General features: G+C 41.5%; 1 protein-coding gene across 3 annotated transcripts in view; it reads left to right on the top strand.

Annotated features, from left to right (window-relative positions):
• The window catches only part of JAK2 (Janus kinase 2), a 93,645-nt gene that overhangs the window by 59,718 nt on the left and 13,414 nt on the right, over positions 1 to 20,513 (top strand). For all 3 annotated transcript variants that reach the window (XM_063295075.1, XM_063295076.1, XM_063295077.1), the window contains 11 exons: positions 5,788 to 5,899; positions 7,140 to 7,326; positions 9,144 to 9,271; positions 11,510 to 11,644; positions 12,806 to 12,893; positions 15,009 to 15,136; positions 16,394 to 16,532; positions 17,055 to 17,206; positions 18,361 to 18,511; positions 18,690 to 18,826; positions 19,711 to 19,900. In XM_063295075.1, the coding sequence (XP_063151145.1) occupies positions 5,788 to 5,899; positions 7,140 to 7,326; positions 9,144 to 9,271; positions 11,510 to 11,644; positions 12,806 to 12,893; positions 15,009 to 15,136; positions 16,394 to 16,532; positions 17,055 to 17,206; positions 18,361 to 18,511; positions 18,690 to 18,826; positions 19,711 to 19,900 (1,547 nt within the window). The remainder of the gene's footprint in view (positions 1 to 5,787; positions 5,900 to 7,139; positions 7,327 to 9,143; positions 9,272 to 11,509; positions 11,645 to 12,805; positions 12,894 to 15,008; positions 15,137 to 16,393; positions 16,533 to 17,054; positions 17,207 to 18,360; positions 18,512 to 18,689; positions 18,827 to 19,710; positions 19,901 to 20,513) is intronic.

The raw sequence follows: 20,513 nt of genomic DNA, 5'->3' as shown, positions 1-20,513 counted from the left end.
AGATATTAGTCTCCATCTTTAGGAAATCACATTATTTTGGTGGGAGGCAGAATTGGTTTTTGGCTTAACTGAAGCAGAAACCACTCTCTGAATGGTGTCTTCTTTTATATCTTCCAAATTTCTTCAAACCTCTTCTGATGTCCCACTTTCTTTTAAAATATTATTTCTTATTTTAATCTCTGTTGCTTCCAACCCATTTTGTCCTATACAATTACAGGTAGTCCTCAAGTTATAACCACTTGTTCAACAGCCAAAGTTATGATGGCACCAAACAAATAGTAGTACACCCAGTTCCCATTGCAGTTATGGCCATTGCAGCGCCCCTGTGATCACATGATCAAAATTTGGGCGCTTGGCAGCCTGCGTGCACTTATGACCACAGGGGTACCTCAGCTTCCCCCACCTGCCTGTGTCCCCCCATCTCTGCTCTTTCGGCCACCCTGCACTTGCTGACCCTGCCACCTCTGCTGCCCTGCACTTCCTGGCCTTGTACCCCCATCTGACCTTCGCCGTCTTCCTGCTGATGAGGTGTGCCTGGCCTGGCCCATTGCGCAGCAGCTGCTGGCTGTGCCAGACCTTCTTCCCAAGGCTGCGCCTGCCCCTTGTCCAAATTGCCCGTGGCCTTCTTGCAAAGTTTTGGACCTTCATGTAGGGATCAGGCCGGGCATCCCTTGTCAGGGGTGGCAGGGCCGGTGAGCACAGGGCCGGCAGAGGCAATGGAGTGCAAGGCAGCCAAAAAGGCAGAGATGTGGGGGAGGTAGTGGGTGGGGGGAATTGAAGAGGAGGCAGTCCCTTACCTTACCATGGTTCAGGGCTAGAAGGGACCAAGCTGGGCGTGGCTTGGATTGGGATGGGTCCTCAGCTAATGACTGGTGGGATTCAGTTAACAATGGCAGCTGGGACTGCTGGGATTACTGTCACTAAGTGATGAGGTCACATGACATCACACTTTATGACCACATCAGTTTGCAGTGGAAATTCCAGTTCCAATTGCTGTCATAACTCGAGGACTACTTGTAATTTTATTTGGTGTCATTCAGCTGGTGGGAGACATTGGTCAAGGAAATGGGAAATGATTTTTAGCTTTTTTTTTTTTTATTTGCTAGAAATAGTGTTGAAAGGGTAGTCTTTGATCAGGAGAGAGAAGAGGAATTGTCATTTCACTGACAGATTCATTTTGTGAACCGGGGGGAAGCTGTTTTTTCCTCATTGCTTCCCTTGTTACCTGTACAGTATGACCAGGAGCTGATGCTATAATGTCTCAAATCAATCATACATTCTCTCTCATTGCAAAAGCAGAAAGATTATGGTCATCACCCTCTCCTCATAGAGTGGAGGAAAGGCATATATTAGTGAACAGTAGCTTTAACCATAATCTGTTGGCTTAATTATTTCTTGATAAAAAATTAAGGGCAAAAAATTCATATAGTTGCTAAATTGCCACTCCTACAGAACAGGAAAGCATTAGCACATGTGACACAAAGGCTTCAACTATCCTGTCTAGTAAAAAGCAGCATTTTCTGAAATAAGCGAAATAGTAATTACTTTCCAAGACTTTAAAGCCTACCTGATGCACTGATCTCAGCATTCTGTCAGTAGTGGCAGGAATTGAGAAGTTTTTGTTTGAATGGAAGGGTGGTACAATTCTTCCACTTAGCTGAATCAGAATTCCAAGTCCATGTTCCTCTAAGAGAAGTCCCTTCACCAATGATTAGTCTGTTGTCTGGCTTCTGTTGACAGCAGGATTCTGGTCTATTGTTTTGTTTTGTTTTTAAGATGACCAAGCACATATGTGGGTGTTTATATGTCGCCATGTTTCTAGCGCCGATTTTACCGCGAAGGCTTCTTTCTCCCAGACGTGCCATCGCCTTTCTGTCTCGGAAAATTTCCTCGACAGGTAGGCGCATGGTTTCAGGAGTCCTGTGGGGTCCTTTTGGAGTAGGATGGCCCCCAGGGAGAAGTCTGAGGCGTCGGCTTGGACCACGAACGGCCGTTCTGGGTCCGGGTGCGCGAAGATTGGCTCTGTGGTGAACAGCGCTTTCAACTTATTGAATGTGGTCTGGCACGCGGGAGTCCAATTCAATACTGTGCCCGGGTTCTTGGCGCGTCGGGTGTCCCCCACCCCTTTGGTTTTGAGGAGGTCCGTTAGGGGGAGGGCTATCTCTGCGAACCCCCGGGCGAATGATCTGTAAAAATTCGCGAAGCCGAGGAAGCTCTGGAGTTGGCGTCTGTTGCGGGGGCGTTCCCAGTTCAGCACCGCCTCGACTTTTGCGGGGTCCATTTCTATGCCGTCTCCGGAGATTCGGTACCCCAGGTAGTCTAGGCGCGCTTTATGGAATTCGCACTTTGCGGGTTTGGCATAGAGCTGCGCCCTTCTGAGCTTATCGAGGACTTGTCTGACTAGGGTCACATGTTCCTCGTGCGTTTTAGTGTAGATCAGGACGTCGTCTATGTAGATGAGGACCCCTTTGAACAGGTGTTCATGCAGGACCTCATTGATGAGCTGCATAAACACCCCTGGGGCCCCCGCGAGTCCGAACGGCAGCACTTTGTACTGGAAGGCACCTAGGGGGCAGTTGAACGCAGTCTTCCATTCGTCCCCCTCCCTGATTCGGATGTGGTAGTACGCCTCGCGAAGGTCCAGCTTGGAGAAGACCTTGCCCGTGGACAGGTGGGCGAGCATATCTTTCACCAGGGGTAAGGGGTATTTGTTGGACAGGGAAGCCGCGTTTAGGCCCCGGTAGTCGGTGCAGAGCCGTAGGGTGCCGTCTTTCTTCTCCCGGAATAAGACGGGGGCTCCGACCGGTGAGCATGCTGGCTCTATGAATCCCCTCTCTAGGTTTTTATCGATGAACTCCCGGAGGGTTGCCATCTCCTTCGGGGCCATCGAGTAGATCTTCGGTCTAGGTAAGGGGACGTCGGGCAGTAGGTCAATCCGACAGTCCGTCTTGCGGTGGGGGGGTAGTTGGTCAGCTTCCGCCTCTCCGAAGACCTTGGAGAAGTCGGCGTATTGTTCCGGTAGGTCTGCTGTGGTAGCTGCGTTGTCCTGTGTAGTCGCCTCTGCTCGTCCCACAGTGGGGTTGGCTCTGCCCGCCGGAACTGGCGCCCGGTACTCGCCGTCGCCGAATGTGAAGGTGTGGGTCTCCCAGTCGATGCGCGGGTTGTTTGTCGCGAGCCATGGCATTCCCAAGACTGCAATGGGTCGTCTGATGTGGGTGACAACGAACGATGTGCGTTCGGTGTGAGTGCCCATTTGCAGGGTGACCGGCTCGGTCTGCATCGTGGCTGGTTTCCCTCCCGCTGTTGAGCCGTCCAGCTGGTGGAATGCCAGCGGCGTGGGGAGGGGGGAGCAGCGGAGGTTGAGTTTGGCGACTAAGTCGGGGTGGATGAGGTTTTTCGAGCACCCCGAGTCCACTAGTGCCGCGGCCGTGGTGGCTCCGTTGCCGGCAGAGAGTTTGATTGCCGCCATTATAACGGAGCTTTCGTCGTTTCGTCGAGGTGGTCCGCGCTGCTGTCCCACCGCCTGCCTCGCAACGCGTTTCAGGGCAGGCGGGGAGCGTTTCCCGCCGGCTGGTCTGGGTCTACGGCGTCCTCTTCCCCCCAGTAGGCGTCCCAGCCTTCCTCTGGTGTCGCTGTGGCTCCGGTCATTCGGCGGTGAGGGGGCGGCGGCGGGTTAGGTGGTTTTAGGCTAGTTTTCGGGGCGGGTTTAGGCACACTGGCCGGCGGTCGGTTGGCGAAGCAATCTGCCATCTTGTGCCCCAGTTTTCCACACCTCCCGCAGGGCCCGCGATTACATTTCTTCCTTGGGTATGTGGGACCGGCCGTCCCCACGTGTGGTGCGGGTACCTTTTGGCAGGTGTTGGTCGTGTCTTCCGTAGTTGTCATGAGGAAGGTGCGGTGCGCGTGTTCTGCTTTCCCCGCGAGGTGGATCCACCCGTGTAAAGTCTCTGGGTCGTCGCGGTAGAGGGCCCATTGAAGTACGTCGCGGTTGAGCCCCCTTTTGAACATTTCCAGCAGGGTGGTCTCGGACCAGTCGTTGACCTTCCCCGCGAGGGCTTTGAACTCGAGGGCGTAGTCCGGGACAGTGCGTGCGCCCTGTTTAAGTCTTTGGAGTGCGCTTTTCGCCCTCACTTTGGCTACTGGGTCCTCAAAGTAGCTCTTCATCTCGTTGATGAAGGCGGGGAAGTTGGCGAGGGCGGGGGAGCTGGACTCGTACAGTTGGATGTACCAGTCCGCCGCCCGGTCTTGTAGTTTGATCGCCACGGCTGCGATCTTGTCTGCTTCGGAGTCATAGGAGTGTCCGTGCCTCCCCATGAACTCCCTGGCGTTCGTGATGAAGAACGACAGTTTCGCGGGGTTCCCATCAAAGAAGATGGGGAAGTCCTTTGGGGCCCGGGCGTTTTGTGAGCCCCTTCCTCTCGCTTCCCGGCCTGTGGCGTCGTCCGCCTGGGCCGTTTGTTGGCCGTCATCTGGCCCGTGTGAGTTCGGCGCCTCGCTCGGGGTGTGGACCTGTGCGGGGACGTCGTTGGGCGGCGCGGGGGACATCAACGACTGAAGCATGGTCCGGAGTTCCTTCATTTGGGTCTCCATGGCCGCGAGTCTAGCTTGTGCGTCCCCGTCCGCGATCCGCGCCGCCGCTGGGGCCGGTTCCATCGGTGTGTCGGCGGGGGTGGGTCGCCGGTGGGGTTCAGGCCCTCCCGACCGTTGGTCCGCTTCCTCCGCCGTCGGCTGGGTTGCTTCTTCGTCCTCCCCCGTGCTTACCGCCGTTGGGCTGCCGCTCCACGCCCGTGGCTGGGGTGCGATGTGGGGCGCGGGGTTCTCCGCTGGTCTCGGGAGGTATGTTGCTCCCTCCCGTGGCCGGGTTGCCTCCGTCGCCATCTCCCCTTGGGGTTGGAGCTGAGGCTCGGGTTGGGCCGGGTGGGCGTCCATGGCTCCGGGAGTCCGCGGTGCCTCTGGCCTCGATCGGTCCTCCTCTGCTTCTTGCCGTGCGGCTCGCCCCCCTTGTCCATGTCGCGCCGGCCTCATCGTTCCTGGTCTTCTCGCCGTCTACTCCTCCCGCGGCTCGTTGTCGTCCGGTGGGGCTCGGCAAGGCTGAGTTTATGACTCTCAGCTTTATGTCATGCGCTGCCTACCTCCGAGTAACACACAGACACTGATTCCGTTGAAGCAGGCTCTGGTTTATTCGTAGTGTAGATACAGTGGTAGAAAAAAGCTGAGAGTGACAGGAGCGCGCCGGTGCGGGGTTTAAATACCCCGCGCCGGTCAGCGCCCCCTCACTCACGGTTACGTCACCCCCCCTTTGTCCAACATGCTGTCTTGCCGGTAGGTGAGGGGTTGCGAGGCCCCGCTGGCGCTCCGGGATCGCCCATCATCGGTTTCCCTATTCCTCCGGTGATTGCTGTCAGCTGGGCGATCTCCGTTGCGCTAGCGCTAACAGCTTGGGTGTGCCTCGCGATCCGCTTAGCCATTGTATCTTGTTCTTTAGTCTTTGTAAGTTGATGGCTACTTATCTTGAGCCCCTTCCCCTGTTTCCTTGTTATTGTCATGTGTGCCATTGCGCTGATGTCTTCAGCTCAACGGCACTCATGACAATATGTCACAACACAATTAACAGGTTTTGTTCACTGTACAAGCTACTTCTAAGTAGTCATAAGAAGAGAATCACAATTTCAGTTTGAAAGTTCTACATAAAGGATTAAAATCTGGTATATCCCAGTATGTTCTGTAACTGAAGATGTGTCAACTCTTTTTAATACTTTGTTTTTCCTCCTGTTTTTTTAAAAACAGCATGGACTTTGCAATCAATAAACTGAAGAAAGCTGGCAATCAGACTGGCTATTACGTTCTTCGTTGCAGTCCAAAGGAGTTTAATAAATACTTCCTTACCTTTGCAGTGCAGGTTAGTATTAAGGATCTAAATTCCCAACTGATTTAGAAGAAATTTCAGTTCCTTTTATTTTGGGTATAATTTTTTTATCTACTGCTTTCTTGATTCTTAGAAAAAAGTCATCTTTGGTTTTCAGAATAATGTCATCAGTACTCTGTTTTGAGAGTATCATGTATATTCATGAAAATTAGCAATGAATTGGAACAATATTTTGTTAATCTTCCCATTTACTCTCTCTGTTGATTCATGTGCCAAATAATATTTCAATTTTCATAGTTTGGTTCTGATTTCTATCCATGTGTGTGTATTTGGCAACAGAGCAGTAGTTTTGAAAGATACACAGGAAGTCCCAGAGGCACTTCTGAAATGGCTTATAAAGATTATTAGCATCAGCTCTTCAAAAGTCACAGCAGAGCATTTATTACTCCAGAGTAACTTATCAAGAAGTGATTGGTTTCATTTGCTAAGAAAATGTGCAACATTCATAAGTGTCTGAAGTTTACTTTAGAAGTTATGATAAATTTTGAAGGACACACTCCTGATATTCTCCTCCTCTGACATTTAGTCTCTTAGTTGCCAATTTTTGCATCTGTTATCATTGGAGTGATATCTAAGCAGAGTTGAAAGCAATTAAGATGATTCAAGTTCAGAGCTTGCTTTATAAAAATCAAAATATTTTGCTATACAGTTTATTTTTGATATGCTAAAGGAGCATTTAGCAGGACAGTTCAGTTCGTCTGCATTAAATAAAGCCTTAATTCACCTGAAATGTTGAGCTATGTCAATCCTTTATTTTAGTAAGCTTTGCTGTAGGTTAAAACAAAATTAGGGTGCATTAGATGGCACATAAGAGCAGGTAAAACTACCAGATCTTACAGTTTGCATCTTTAAGTATTAATGTCACAATAGCTGGATATTCAAAGTAAAACTGAAGCATAAGTTCGTTCCCTCCATCAACGTATGTGTTTGTAATCGAGTTTTTGTGTAATTAATGAAAGTTGGAAAGCTACAAAGGAACCAGTAATGAAAGGCAATGTTCCATGTCCTAGCCAGCCATTCCTTTTCCACAATAGTCTTTTCTATTCTCCCAGTTTTTTTAGTTTGCTTCCCCACCCGATACTGCTACAAAGTATATTCCTAGTCCTTATGGCCTAACTGGAATTATGCATGATATTTTATAAAATTAACAGAATTACAAATAAAAGTGTTGATTTAAAGTATGATTTTTTAAAACTTGCCTTAAATTCTGCAGCAAAACAGCATACTTGATTATAAACACTGCTTGATAACAAAAAATGAAAATGGAGAATATAATCTCACTGGAACTAGAAAAAGTTTTACCAACCTTTTGGATTTGTTGAATTGTTATCGGACAGAAACTGTCCGATCAGATAGTATGATTTTCCAGTTTACCAGATGCTGCCCTCCAAAGCCAAAAGGTAAGCAATTTAAATTTTTTTATTTGTTGATGATGACCGTACTGTGTGGCTAACCGAATTAGAGAAATAGCTGTCATTACCACCAATGAGAAAAATACAAAGCCATACATTAAACAATAAAGAGCAGAAGTTTTTAACAACAGTTTCTCATACACTCATGTATACACATTCATAGGCACACTCTCCATATATACAAGATACAATCTACTCCACCCAATAAATCAGAGGGTTACTTATTCTGTAGCAAGCCAGATGTGGTCAGTTACTCTGTTTTTTTAATACAGAGGTTGCTCCCTTTTTCTATGTAGAACAAGGCTAGGAGCAATTGCTGTCTTCCTCCTTCACTGCAGAGAACATTTTGCCATGCAGAAGGATGCTGAGAAAAATACTGTAGCTCCTTTTTCACAAAGTCCCCTACTGACCACTATAACTGGATCTTCTGGGGATTGGGGATGATTTCATTCTCCATCCAGTTTAAGTTCCACACTCCTGCAATGAAAGTTATACGCTCCACTCAGTGTCCAGATTGCATGGCACAAGTGATGCAAGGAATGGATATTTGTGATACACTGGGATTAGGGCAAGAAGGAAAGTAGAGAAAGAAGAATGTAAGTTGTTAACCATAAAATATAGGAAGTGTTTAAGTCATCTTCCCTTTTCTACAGAATTCTAAAATCTGTTTGGATTTAAGAAATGGCCCAATTCTTGCACCATTATACAAGCTTAGCTTTGGAGCTGCTGTGCTCTGGGTGCTTCAGAAATGCTGATGTGTATACTGTAGTTGACTCTGGAACCAATCTCCACTACTAGCACAGAAATAGCAGCTGGGTGTTAATATTTTTGTCCCCTTTGTGCCCTTTTCAGGAAGGAGACAGAATTTCCTTGAATCCTCTTTAACGGGATTCTGTGTGGCTTCTCTGCTACGCGGGAATTCTGGAGACTGACAGAAGATTGAGAAAAAGTGAAGACATAGAAAATTTTAGTTGCAGGACTTGCTGATTTTAGCTGCTCTTCTGTGCATTATCATTTGTACTACTGTGGCTATTACAGGAGTGGCAGATTGTTCTCTTGTGCAGGAGAAAATGCAAGCAAATGCTGTGTTGTATTTTGTAGCTGGAAGTGGAGCTGCGATATTGCTTGAACTAAAATAAGAAGTATGATGACACTCTCCTGAACAATCCAAAGAAATATGCAACATGATCACTAACTCAAGGAGATTTTTGAAACTGAGGGTGCAACATGTGATATCGGATAGATATATCTTGCATGTGCATGCAGTTTTCTTTCAATGCTACACCATTCCTATTTTGCTCAGAAATACACTTAATGCTATTGTTAGAGAATAGTACATATTATCTAACATATTGTTAGATAAAGTGTACCTAGGTACTTAATTATATTTTTATTCTATGGCTTCCCTCTTCCCCCATTTTTGTTCACACAACAGGGAGGGGAGGTTAGGTTGAGAGTTGCAGTAAGTACCACGGTTACCCAGTTTTATTAATTAAGATTCACATAGGAAGCTTCATGGCTGAGTGCAGAATGTTGGATGTAGCAGCAGCTTTCACTTTTGGTTAAAAGTGAAACTAAGTAATATTTTGCCTGATATACTTAGTTACATGAACAATGGTTTGTGTTTGCATGTTGGTTGTTTTCTTATTTTTTGTATATAAATGAGCCATCACAAGTAGACCCTTCTTAACATTCTCTATCAGTTTGTAAAATAATTTTCTGGTGGAAAGAATTTATATATTAGGTTAGAAGGCAAGTGAGTAAAATATGTTTGTATGAACGTGCGCTCTGTTGACTTGTTGCAGATAAGTCCAACCTTCTTGTCTTCAGGAGCAATGGAGATTCTGATATGCCAACATCACCCACCTTGCAGAGACATAATAATGTCAACCAGATGGTTTTTCACAAAATTCGGAATGAAGACCTCATCTTTGTAAGTTTAATAGACTAGTTGTTCTAGTTTCTTGATCCTTGTTCTTTCAACACCCTAATCTAAGTGCAGTTCTTGGAATTAAGTTCAATTAATTTAAATGTCATGAGGCTTTTTCTCAGTGGTGTGTGCTACTGGAAATAATTTATACAATACTGCACTTAGCAAAAGCTGGATGTTTATTATGATAAAAGTGTACAAATATAAGGTGTAAGGTTTCCCTTCATTATTCATTGAAAATTGAAATTCGCTATATAAGTACATTCATTAAGAATAGGATGTGTTATCATTTCCTTTTTAAGGTAGATTTGTGCTTTTATTAAGATAAAGATGAGCTCTCAAACTGTTATTGTTACAGCCCTTCCTACTCTCAGTTTATAGTTCTTTAGTATAAAAAAATGAGGCTGTGTAGTTTGGTGTCCAAAAACATGTCTAAATGATGTTTTTGGACACCAAACATTGCTAAAGAGCTTACAAAGAAACTCAGACACCTCACAGAGGAGAGTGAACATTCGATCAACTCCCCACTACAGTGCCTCCAGAAAATCAAAAACATAAAAAATAGAAGAAGATAAGATCATGGTATCATTCAATGTTACAGCTCTCTTCACATCCATAGATCCGGCATTAGCAAAAGAATCCATGGCTGCAGTTCTGCGCAACACACCTGACCTAGCTAAATACACCAAAATAGGAATACCCAGGATAATGGACCTCATCAACCTCTGCCTTACAACCTACTTTCAGTTTGATGGAGAAATATACCAACGAGTCAAAGGAACACCCATGGGATCACCGATTTCAGGACTTATAGCAGAGATTGCAATGCAGCGTCTGGAAAGGATAGCACTCCCATGCATACAACCCAAAGTATGGATCCGGTATGTAGATGACACTTTTGTCATAATACAAAAGAAACAACTGGAAGAAACCCACAAAACCATCAGTAACATCTTTAATGGAATAAAATTCACAAGGGAGGAAGAAAACAGCTCAATACCATTCCTGGACATCCGCATCAGTACAGGAAATGGTGGTAAGTTAGAAACACAAGTCTACAGGAAAGCTACCCACACCAACCAAGTATTCCATTACCAAAGTAACAATCCAACCTCCCACAAGAGAAGCTGTGTGAGAACATTATTCAGATGAGCACTTACACACTGCAGCAACCCAGAACACCAGAAAAAAGAGAAAGATCATCTGTACAGCATCTTCCAGCAAAATGGATACCTGCTCAACTTTATCAAAAAGTGCCTCACCACCCCACCCACTACAATATAAATATAATAGTTCCAATATAAACTATGAAAAGGATAACACTGCCATACATCAGAAACATCTCAGAAACCACCAACAGACTGTTACAACCACATGGCATCACCGTAGCACATAAACCAACTAAAACTCTTCAAAACATATTAAGCAAGCCAAAAGACCCAATAGCCTAAGAAGAACAAACAGGAGTTATTTACAACATACAATGCAAAGACTGTAACAGCCACTATGTAGGACAGACAGGCAGAAGACTAGCAGAGCACATCCATGAACACCAACTAGCAGTCAGAAGACATGATGAGAACTCCTTAATCTCACAACACATGGACAGACTGAACCATAGTTTCAGCTAGGAAACTCTGAGCATCCTAAACCAAGCCAAATCCAAAAATGCCAGAGCATTCCTGGAAACCTGGCACTCAGACAAAGCAGCCATCAACAGACACATAGAGGTAAACAACGTTTACATACCATTCAAAAGAGAGAATAGAAAAGCCAAAAGACCAGTACACTCTCTTGCCAGCTATCAATACCCAGATATTTAAAAATCAACACTAGGATTAACACCAGATGAACCATCAAACAGCACAATACACCCTAATCAAGGAACTGTTAACTCAGGCAATCAACCAAGCAGCAAACAACAGCCCAATTGAAGAACTCCCAAGGAGAGAACAACACTCCTGCCAACACAGGCAGGGCAAGGCACAGTATATAAACTGAGAGCAAGGCCCACTCCCTCTCTGTACTGAAGATGTTGCCTAGTCTGGCAATGAAACGTCTGCAAGAAAACAACAAGGCTCAGAGAGCACCAAGGACTCCACAAAAACATCTCTCCTTTGTGCTCCAAAGCATCCTCCTTATATCAGTGGTTTTTAAAATTGTTTTATTGTTTTTCATGTGGCCTAAAATGCTTGACTAACCTTTTCCTTCCATCTCAAATGTTCTGGGATTTTTTGGTAGAATGAAAGCCTTGGACAGGGAACCTTCACTAAAATTTTCAAAGGAGTACGGAAAGAAGTAGGAGACTATGGTAAACTGTATCAGACTGAAGTCTTGCTGAAAGTTCTGGATATAATGCACAGAAACTACTCTGAGGTTTGTATATAATTAAAAGAGTCCTATTCATTAATATTAATTAAAAGACATCTTTTTCTTTACTGGCTATGATGTTGGTTTGAAATGTTATGAAATGAAAAAAAAAGCATTAAAAAAGCATCACATCTGAAAGGAACAACCAAGATGCAAGTCAAATTTATTGACTAATAGCCATATATCAGTTGAATAAATCTGATGAATTTTTCTTTGTTGAAAAGTATGCAAGATTTAGAAAATTATACACATTTTAGATATACAGTAGGATTTTGAATATCCAAGAGGCAAAAATGGATCTAAGTGGCAGCTTTTCTTCTTACTCTCCCATGAATGGTTTAAGCTCAATAATTTATACAAAATAAACAAGTCCATTTCCATAAGTTACTGAAGTTACAAAATTCAGCTTTTTAGTACAGAATTAGGGTTGGCTTAGAGATTGTTCCAAAACATTGCACCTACCCTAAATAAATATACTTTAATCTGTATACTTTAATAAATACATCTTATTCTCATGATTTCAGAAGGATAAAACTGTAGACCTCTCCTTCCAGTCTTGCACACTTTAGAGCAGCCCAGTTTGTTGTTTATTGCTGGGCAGTTCTGATAAATTCTGGTGTTATGGAGTTGATTATTCCATGATTTTTTAAAGAGGTGTTGATAAAATGATTATACTAATTAGAAATTAAGATGATTCTACACCATCAACAGTTGTAGAATCATCTTAATCTCAAACAGCCTCTAACAGTTTTTTTCCAAGCTTTCTGAAAGCAAATGTGTTGAATTTGATAATATGATACAGCTGATAAAGGGTCTCTATAAAGTTGTGTCTCTAACTATAAAAAAATTCTATAGCTTGGAATTCAAAAGCAATTTCCCAACAATTCATTTGTTGAGCTGCCGTCTACTGTGACCAGATATGAAAAGCACTCATTTGCTCATCACGGAGTTTCCTCTTGCCAGTAAATCAACACTATTTACCATTGAAGTACTTGTTCATGGTGACAAAAGAATTTTGTAAAAAATCTCCTGAGACCAGCCGTGCAGAATTAATTGCGCAATAAGTAGCAGAAGATGGGGAATGAAGTGATGTGAAAATATAACTGGATTAATTCCAAGCAGTTCCTACTTTGATTCACTTTCCTAATTATTCTCTTTTTCTTGTAGTCTTTTTTTGAAGCAGCAAGCATGATGAGTCAGCTTTCTTACAAACACTTAGTATTAAATTATGGAGTTTGTGTCTATGGAGAAGAAAGTGAGTAAATCCAATTATTGGTTTCTACTCTGATTAGAGTTCTTTTGAGAGTTCTCTCTGTATACGTAGTAGTAGAGGTACAGTAATTGAATAACGAATATGGGTGTAATCATGAAATACGGAAGGTTTTACACTAACCAGGTTTGTGTAAAACAATTATGCATCTTCTTGAAAACATCAGAATCCTGCTTGATCAGATCAACAGCTCACTTAGTCTAGTAATCTTTGTCAATGGGAGCCAAACAGAACCTTTCAGGAGGCTTACAAGCATGGACAAGTTGATGGTAGCCCTCCTCCATAGCAGCTTGGTTTCGAAGAATACAACCTGTGATTATTAGTCATTAATAAATTCTCCTCCCTTTACTTGTCCAATCACCTTTCAGAGCCTTTTAAATTGGTGGTCCTCATTATACCAGATAGCAGTGAATTCTAGTATAAAGACTACTGTGTGTTTTGAGACTGTGTATATGTGTGTGAAAGTTATTTTTGATTAAAGGCTTTCTTAATGTCTTTTTGCTTAATTTTGACATTTTTTCTTCATTAAAAAAACATGTGAACAGTCTAAGTTAATAACTTTGCATTATATCCACATGATCTCCCATTATTAAGATCTCCAGTCTTTTCCTAATCCATCAAAACAACATTGAAAAGCTAGACTTTATGGTTTGTACTAAATTATACCCATATGAAAATCAGAGCAGACCTGGGTATTTTTATTGTTTCGTTCCTTACACTGAAATCTTAAAAGTGACTGCTCCTGAGAGTTATCAGAAGATAATAAAATTGTAAGTTCCATCAGTGTGGGAGTGACAGCCAGAATTTCTATGGGCAGAATGTCAGTTATATGAAGAACCAGCAGTTCTGCCTCCAAGGCAAGAGGGTGTTGGGCAAAACGTTCATTAAATCATGGGAAGGGTGGAAAGAAGCATCAAAAATTCACCTGCAATGAACATTAAGAGGAAATTGAATGTTCATGATGGCAGAGGGCAATCACCTGTTCTAGTGGTTTCTACATAGTATGGAATAAAGAATCTTATGCAGCCTGTATGTGGGAGAACCTTAACCTAATATAAGCCTAGTTAAGCCATGCCAAGTCAAGATCTGGGAAATTCTGGTGGGATCTTTCCAGTGAACCTTATCTCACACATTCAAGTTACCTATTATCGCTTCAAGCTCTGATAAGCAAGTAGAAGCTTGTGGCTAAATTGGTCTGAAGTCATATGCCAAATCATAATTCAGCTTTGCTTATCTAGAATGCTTGATCAAATGGTTTTTGCATTCACCTCTGTATTTAGCATCATGAGAAAAACTTTCTGCTTAGCTCTGAGTCAGCAAAAGGAAATTCACATCTTCCAGTTAGAAGTAGTGTGTAGCAAATAGATGGGGATGAGGTCATTTTGCTGTAATATAGGTGGATTAGCTGGCAAAGTACTAGAAAAGATTTGATGATCATCCTAAACTGTTGGAAAAAATAATTCGTGCTTACCTGAATTTAATCTTGCACACATTTGGGGTCAGCTTTGGTTGTTAATACTGTCCCCAACTTTTCAAAGACAGGATAGAGTCTGAGAAATTAATGAAATATTATTTGTTTGGTAGATTTATCTTCTGCCTTTCCTCCAGGATTCAAGGCATTGTACCCCCACTCCAGGTTTTTTTTATTACACAACCACAACTCTGTGGAGTAGATTGGGCTAACAGAGTGATGAGTCCAAGCCACCCAGCAAGCTTCCACAGTTGTGGGTGGACTTAAACTTGGCTTTTCCAGTCCAATACCTTAACCATTACACCATACTTTGTTTTTTACATATTCCATATACATTCATATTAAGTAATTCGTTTTGATAATGCTCCAGGGTGTAGTTGTTTTGTCTGGCTACCTAGAATAAGTTGTGTTCAAAATCTTAGCATTTTATGGTAAAAATATGAAAGCAATTTTATAATCTCTATTGTATTTCCAAAAACTATAGCATTAATTGTCCTAAGGAGTAAGAGATTCAGTTAAGAAATTTACAGTGCATACTGGACTACTATACATAAGATTAACCAGTGTGGTAATTAAAAGATACTGTTTGAATTCTACTGTATTATAAAGTATTATATATTTCTTATCAGATATTCTAGTCCAGGAGTATGTAAAATTTGGATCATTGGATACTTACTTGAAGAAAAATAAAACTTCTATAAATATCTTGTGGAAATTAGAAGTTGCAAAACAGCTAGCAATGGCAATGCATTTTCTGGTAAGTTCTTTTTTCATTTTTATTGGTATTGCTGTTAGGCTTTATTGGTATTAGGTTTACTCAGGGTACTTCAAGCATTAGGTTATAACAATCCATTTTCATAAACTTCTCGTTAGAATATTATTTCCTTATTTAGAATCTGAGTGTCTATTTTTTCATAATTTCAGTGTTACTGTTAAACAAATGCAGGCAGCTGCTTTTTCTAGGATGAAAAATCGGAGTAATGCAGGCCTACCAGCTGCTGGATGATGCCTGTAATTTCTTTTAGAAACCATGCATTATTTTGTTCTAGGGCAAATTGTATATTGAGCCAACTTCAAGTTAGGACCTTTAGGTTCAAGTTTTCTGTCCTCCTCTTTGCTGAACTTTATACTCCACTAAACTGTTTCCACCATGTTCAGGTGAAGTATTCTCATGTCAGTGCACTGCATAAATGCATCATTTAAAGTTTGAATTGAAATTGTTCTTGTAGTCTATAGCAAGGAATTTGTCAACTGAGAGTTGGAAATGAACCACAGCTTTTTTAGATGCAGTCCATACAAGTCAGGCTGTGCAGCATGGGAGGGGGCAACCAGTTGTCTCCTAGCTACTTTCCATGGATGCCCCTGCTCTCTCCTACATTAGATGATGCAGTTGCCATTTTGGCTAGGTCCAGGAACCATTTGTAGTATGATTTATTCCCTGACTTCTCTACTGGTATTATAATCATTGGAGAAAGGCTGTTCTAAAATCATTGTGTTCCTATAGACCTAGTGGCTAGTGAGCTCTCTCTGGATTAAATCCAGAGTGTTTGACACACTCTGTCCTGAACTAACTGGGCCTTTGAAAATAGGAACTTTGCAGTTGCTGGGACATATCAGACGATAATAGATAAATCTAAGAGGGTAGAAAAAGTTTTAATTTCCCCTCCCTTTTCATCCTAGCTAACTCAAGATCTTAAATACTGCCTAATACCATATGTGACTAGCAAGCCCTAAACGGTGGCATATCTCAGAATTAGAGAAGGACTGTACACAATATTATTGTTTTTGTTGCTTTTTGGTATTTGCCAAAGGCCAGTTCAAGAGATAGGTGAAGTGCCTTTCTCGCCCCAGCAATTTGATGGGGAACAAATTGATTTTATGTCTTTATGCTTAATATTTTAAAATTATTTCATAGTATTTTGAAGTAAACAAAGTCAGACTGAGAAATTAGTTAAACGGAGGCCATTAGATTATATTTAGTGGAATAATTAAATCTTTACATTTATCTTTTCAGGAGGATAAAAACCTTGTACATGGGAATGTATGTGCAAAAAATATCTTGCTTATTAGAGAGGAAGATAGGAAGTCTGGGAACCTTCCTTTTATCAAACTTAGCGATCCTGGTATCAGCATTACAGTTTTGCCAAAAGACAGTAAGTCTCTGACTCCTCCATTTGAGCACATTATGTGCTACCTTGAAAATGTCAGTGGGTGGCTTGCTTTCTCTAATTTCACTGATTATTTTATTCCAGGGAGTTTCTGTTTCCTTTTTTTCCCCCCAGGAGTGATGAACCTTCCACAATTATGGAACATATTTTTATTAACACAGTGCTAACGTATTATGCTGTCTAAAATTGCAATCTGTTATGCAGCTACTCTTGCTTTCTAACTAGTAATGCCTAATACACACAAGCAAGTCTATTTTATAGCAAAGAAATCAGTGCATAAATTTAACATATAGGCTACATCATGCCATTCTTAACCAAAGGTATTTGCCTTCTTAACAAAGTTAATTGTCTACTAAACTGATTTTTATTTTGTTTTGTTACTTTATTATAAATTTCCCTTCAAGAACTTATACAACTGGAAAGCAATTAAAATATTCCAGGAATCTTTAGTCTAAAAGTTTATAATTCATTCCCAATAAAAGTTCACCGACTTTTTCCATTGTCTAGTTCTTCTTGAGAGGATTCCATGGGTTCCCCCTGAATGCATTGAAAATCCCAAGCAGTTGAGTCTGGCAGCAGACAAGTGGAGTTTTGGGACGACTCTGTGGGAAATCTGCAGCGGGGGAGACAAACCTCTCAGTGCACTGGATTCTCAAAGGGTAAGGGCCATGTCAAGTTGAGCATTTCTGCCCCTCTGCAATGAAACTTGCTAGATGCTAATGCACACCAGTTTTAAATGCTCTAATATTTGAGTGCAGTTTCTTCCTGGGACTCTGCCCTACAATAATGGCTAGAAAACATTTCTTGACATATTGGGAAGTATGATTTCCCTGCCTGCCTTTCTGGTCTGTCATCAGACATGACCCATACCCCTTAGCGTTTTGCTGCAAAGGCTGGTTCCCACCCTTTCCTCTTTGTCACTTAATTCTGTTGATCTTGGAAAGACATCCCCATTTCATGGGGTGGGGTTGGATTGCATTAAGTAAGAGAGGTATTGACGCTATGCTTTGTTTTAAGCAAGCCTTCTTGGGTTGAACTCTGTTCCTTGCACCTTTATTGTTTTCTTGGTAACTGTATGGAAGTAGTTTGCCTTCCACCTGGACTTTTCTTAAATTTCAGTCCAGCCTTCAGTCCTTGGATTTCCTAGTGGTCCTTCATTCAAGTACTAATTAAGTTCAACTTGTCTTAGCTTTTTGATATCACGTAAGGCTTTAAAAATCTTATTAAGAAAATTCAGTGTGATTTATTAAATAGTTCTAAAGTGATTTTCTGTTCAGGACAGGAAAACGGGGTACCCCTAGATCTTGCCTGGTATTTCAAAAGGCTTAAGCAGTTTCGTTTATGATATCACTGATTCAGGGAAAACGTTCTGACTCTTCTAGTAAATGCTCCATGAGGCATCTTTTAACTGGCTAATTTATGATGACTCACCCATTATGCAGATTTGGTGAATCTTTATTTATTTATTTGAAATAATTGGCTTTTTGAGGAAGAGGAATTGGGGGAAATGTATAATTTGAGCAGTAGACTATGCTTACTGATTGGCAAGAAATAGGTACACTAGGAATAAATACTTTTGTTTTACAATATTGTTGAAGAAATTTAAGTAGACATAAATGCTATGAAATTAGCAAAAAAAAAAAAAATCCTACTATCCTTTTAAATTGAGTTGTGAGTGTAAGAGCCAGGACAGTTTTTGTGTTATACTTGTTACATGCTAAGAAATGTAGCCAATTATCTCTCTTGCTATAGAAAGCATCTTAAAATTAGTCTAAAATTATATTAATAATCTTTATAATGTCTCGATGTCTAGAAGCTACAATTTTATGAAGATAGGCATCAGCTTCCTGCTCCCAATTGGACAGAACTGGCAAATCTGATAAACAACTGTATGGAATATGAACCAGATTTCAGACCCTCCTTCAGAGCAGTTATACGTGATCTTAACAGTTTATTTACTCCAGGTAGGTAAAATGGGGGAAATAATTCTCCATTCCCTTGGATTTTCAGCCTCCCTTTGGAACATGGATATAGTAACACTGACTTTAGACAAGCGTTTGTTGTAAGTGTTAACAATAAGGTAATATATGTAAAACCTGTATTACTTACTTAAATAACTGGGGAAACTTTTTCTTTTTCAAGATTATGAATTATTGACAGAAAATGATATGTTACCAAATATGAGAATTGGTGCTCTTGGGTTTTCTGAAGCTTTTGAAGGACGGGACCCAACTTACTTTGAAGAGAGACACCTCAAATTCTTGCAGCAACTTGGCAAGGTAAGAAGCTTGGATATATTATTGCAGGGATATGCCATTTTTTTTTCAGAATTGTATACTGTATAAATTGGAAGACCATGATAGATGTGCATTAATCAGAATAATTCATATTGCATAGGTATTTTCATGAATAGATTTTTTTTAATGAATAGATTTGTATACCACTTCCTAGGGTATATGGGAGTGTATTTATCTGGGCCATAACCTGTTCTTTTTCTTTCTCTGTGTAATTTGGTTTTCCTTTATTTGAATATACTGTGAATTAATGCAAACTGGGAGGGCTATTTGTATTTTTACCTTAGCATTGCTGCTTATTCCCTGATGTTCTCTTGTGCAATCTATTCTTCTGTAATATTATACCATTCCTGCCTGAGACCAGAACCAGGATATTCACTGAGTCACTGGTAGGTCCCATTAATGCATCCTTTCTCAATGTTTTGACCCCAGAGGAACCCTTGAAATATTTTTCAGGCCTTGGGGAACCCCTGCACGTTCAGGCTCAAATATAGGCCAGAAGTTACAAAAATACTACATTTGTTCCATGGGTAGGCCTGTATATATGCATTAACAATGTTCTTAAACTAAAAGAATGAAACTTACTGTACCTCTTCAATGTGAAGTTGCCCGAATTTGAAATAATTTTTTAAATAGATCGTGATCTCCCAGGGAACCCCTAGTGACCTGTCACGGAACCTGAGAGTTCCACGGAACCCTGGCTGAGAAGCCCTGCATTAATGGCTGGAATATTGCACAGCACAGTGCTAGACAGATCACATCTTATATCAGCCCCAATCTTGCATTGGTGCAGAAAGAACAGTTTATAGTACCCGCTTTTCTGTCTTTTTACCCCTTTTTCAAAAGGCTTCTATTTCTTTGTTTTGCAGGGTAATTTTGGCAGTGTGGAAATGTGTCGATATGATCCACTGCAGGACAATACAGGGGAGGTGGTGGCTGTGAAAAAGCTGCAGCACAGCACAGAAGAATATCTGCGAGATTTTGAAAGAGAAATTGAAATTCTCAAATCTCTGCAACATGATAATATTGTCAAATACAAAGGAGTGTGCTATAGTGCTGGTACCCTGCACATTTAATCTCATTATTCTTTACCTACTTAAGAAATATGTTGGTGATTTGTTATATTTGGTGTTAACGTATTGAAGCATTTTTGTTTTTGTCTTAACATTTCTGGTTAGTTTCTGCTGCACACAAAATTTGAGAAGCTTATTTGTTTCCCCTGATTTGTGGGGGGTTTTTTCTTTTCTTTTTTGTAGTTGTTGCATGAAATAGACTATGATTAGCTGTAGTTTTTAAATGATTGCAAAATTATTTTTTCATAGCTTCTAAAGTAGATTATCTCTTAGCTATTGCACATATTTATATTTGCTTGGAAAAAGTGTACTGTCAAACCTAAAACTTGTTTTGCTTTACTTTTAAAGCTGCTAATTGATGCTAGAAGCAAAGTAATCGTATTTAAAAACCAAACTAGATAATCCTGGCATCTCTTTCTTACCTTAATCACAAAACTAATAGTCACAGAAGCTACTAAGTTCACTACCTGGTATCAAGGTGGTGAGCTTGGGGCCATCCTCAACACTATTCCTCATGTTAGCCAGGCTGTCTGGGGCTATTGGGAGTTATAGTTCAACAATATGTGGGTGCTACATGTTTCTCTATATTAATAGTTTGA

Source organism: Candoia aspera, chromosome 2 (genome assembly GCF_035149785.1).
Source record: "Candoia aspera isolate rCanAsp1 chromosome 2, rCanAsp1.hap2, whole genome shotgun sequence".
Taxonomy (NCBI): Eukaryota; Metazoa; Chordata; class Lepidosauria; order Squamata; family Boidae; genus Candoia; species Candoia aspera.
Note: the sequence above shows the minus strand (reverse complement) of the source record. Positions and strands in the feature narration are given on the sequence as shown.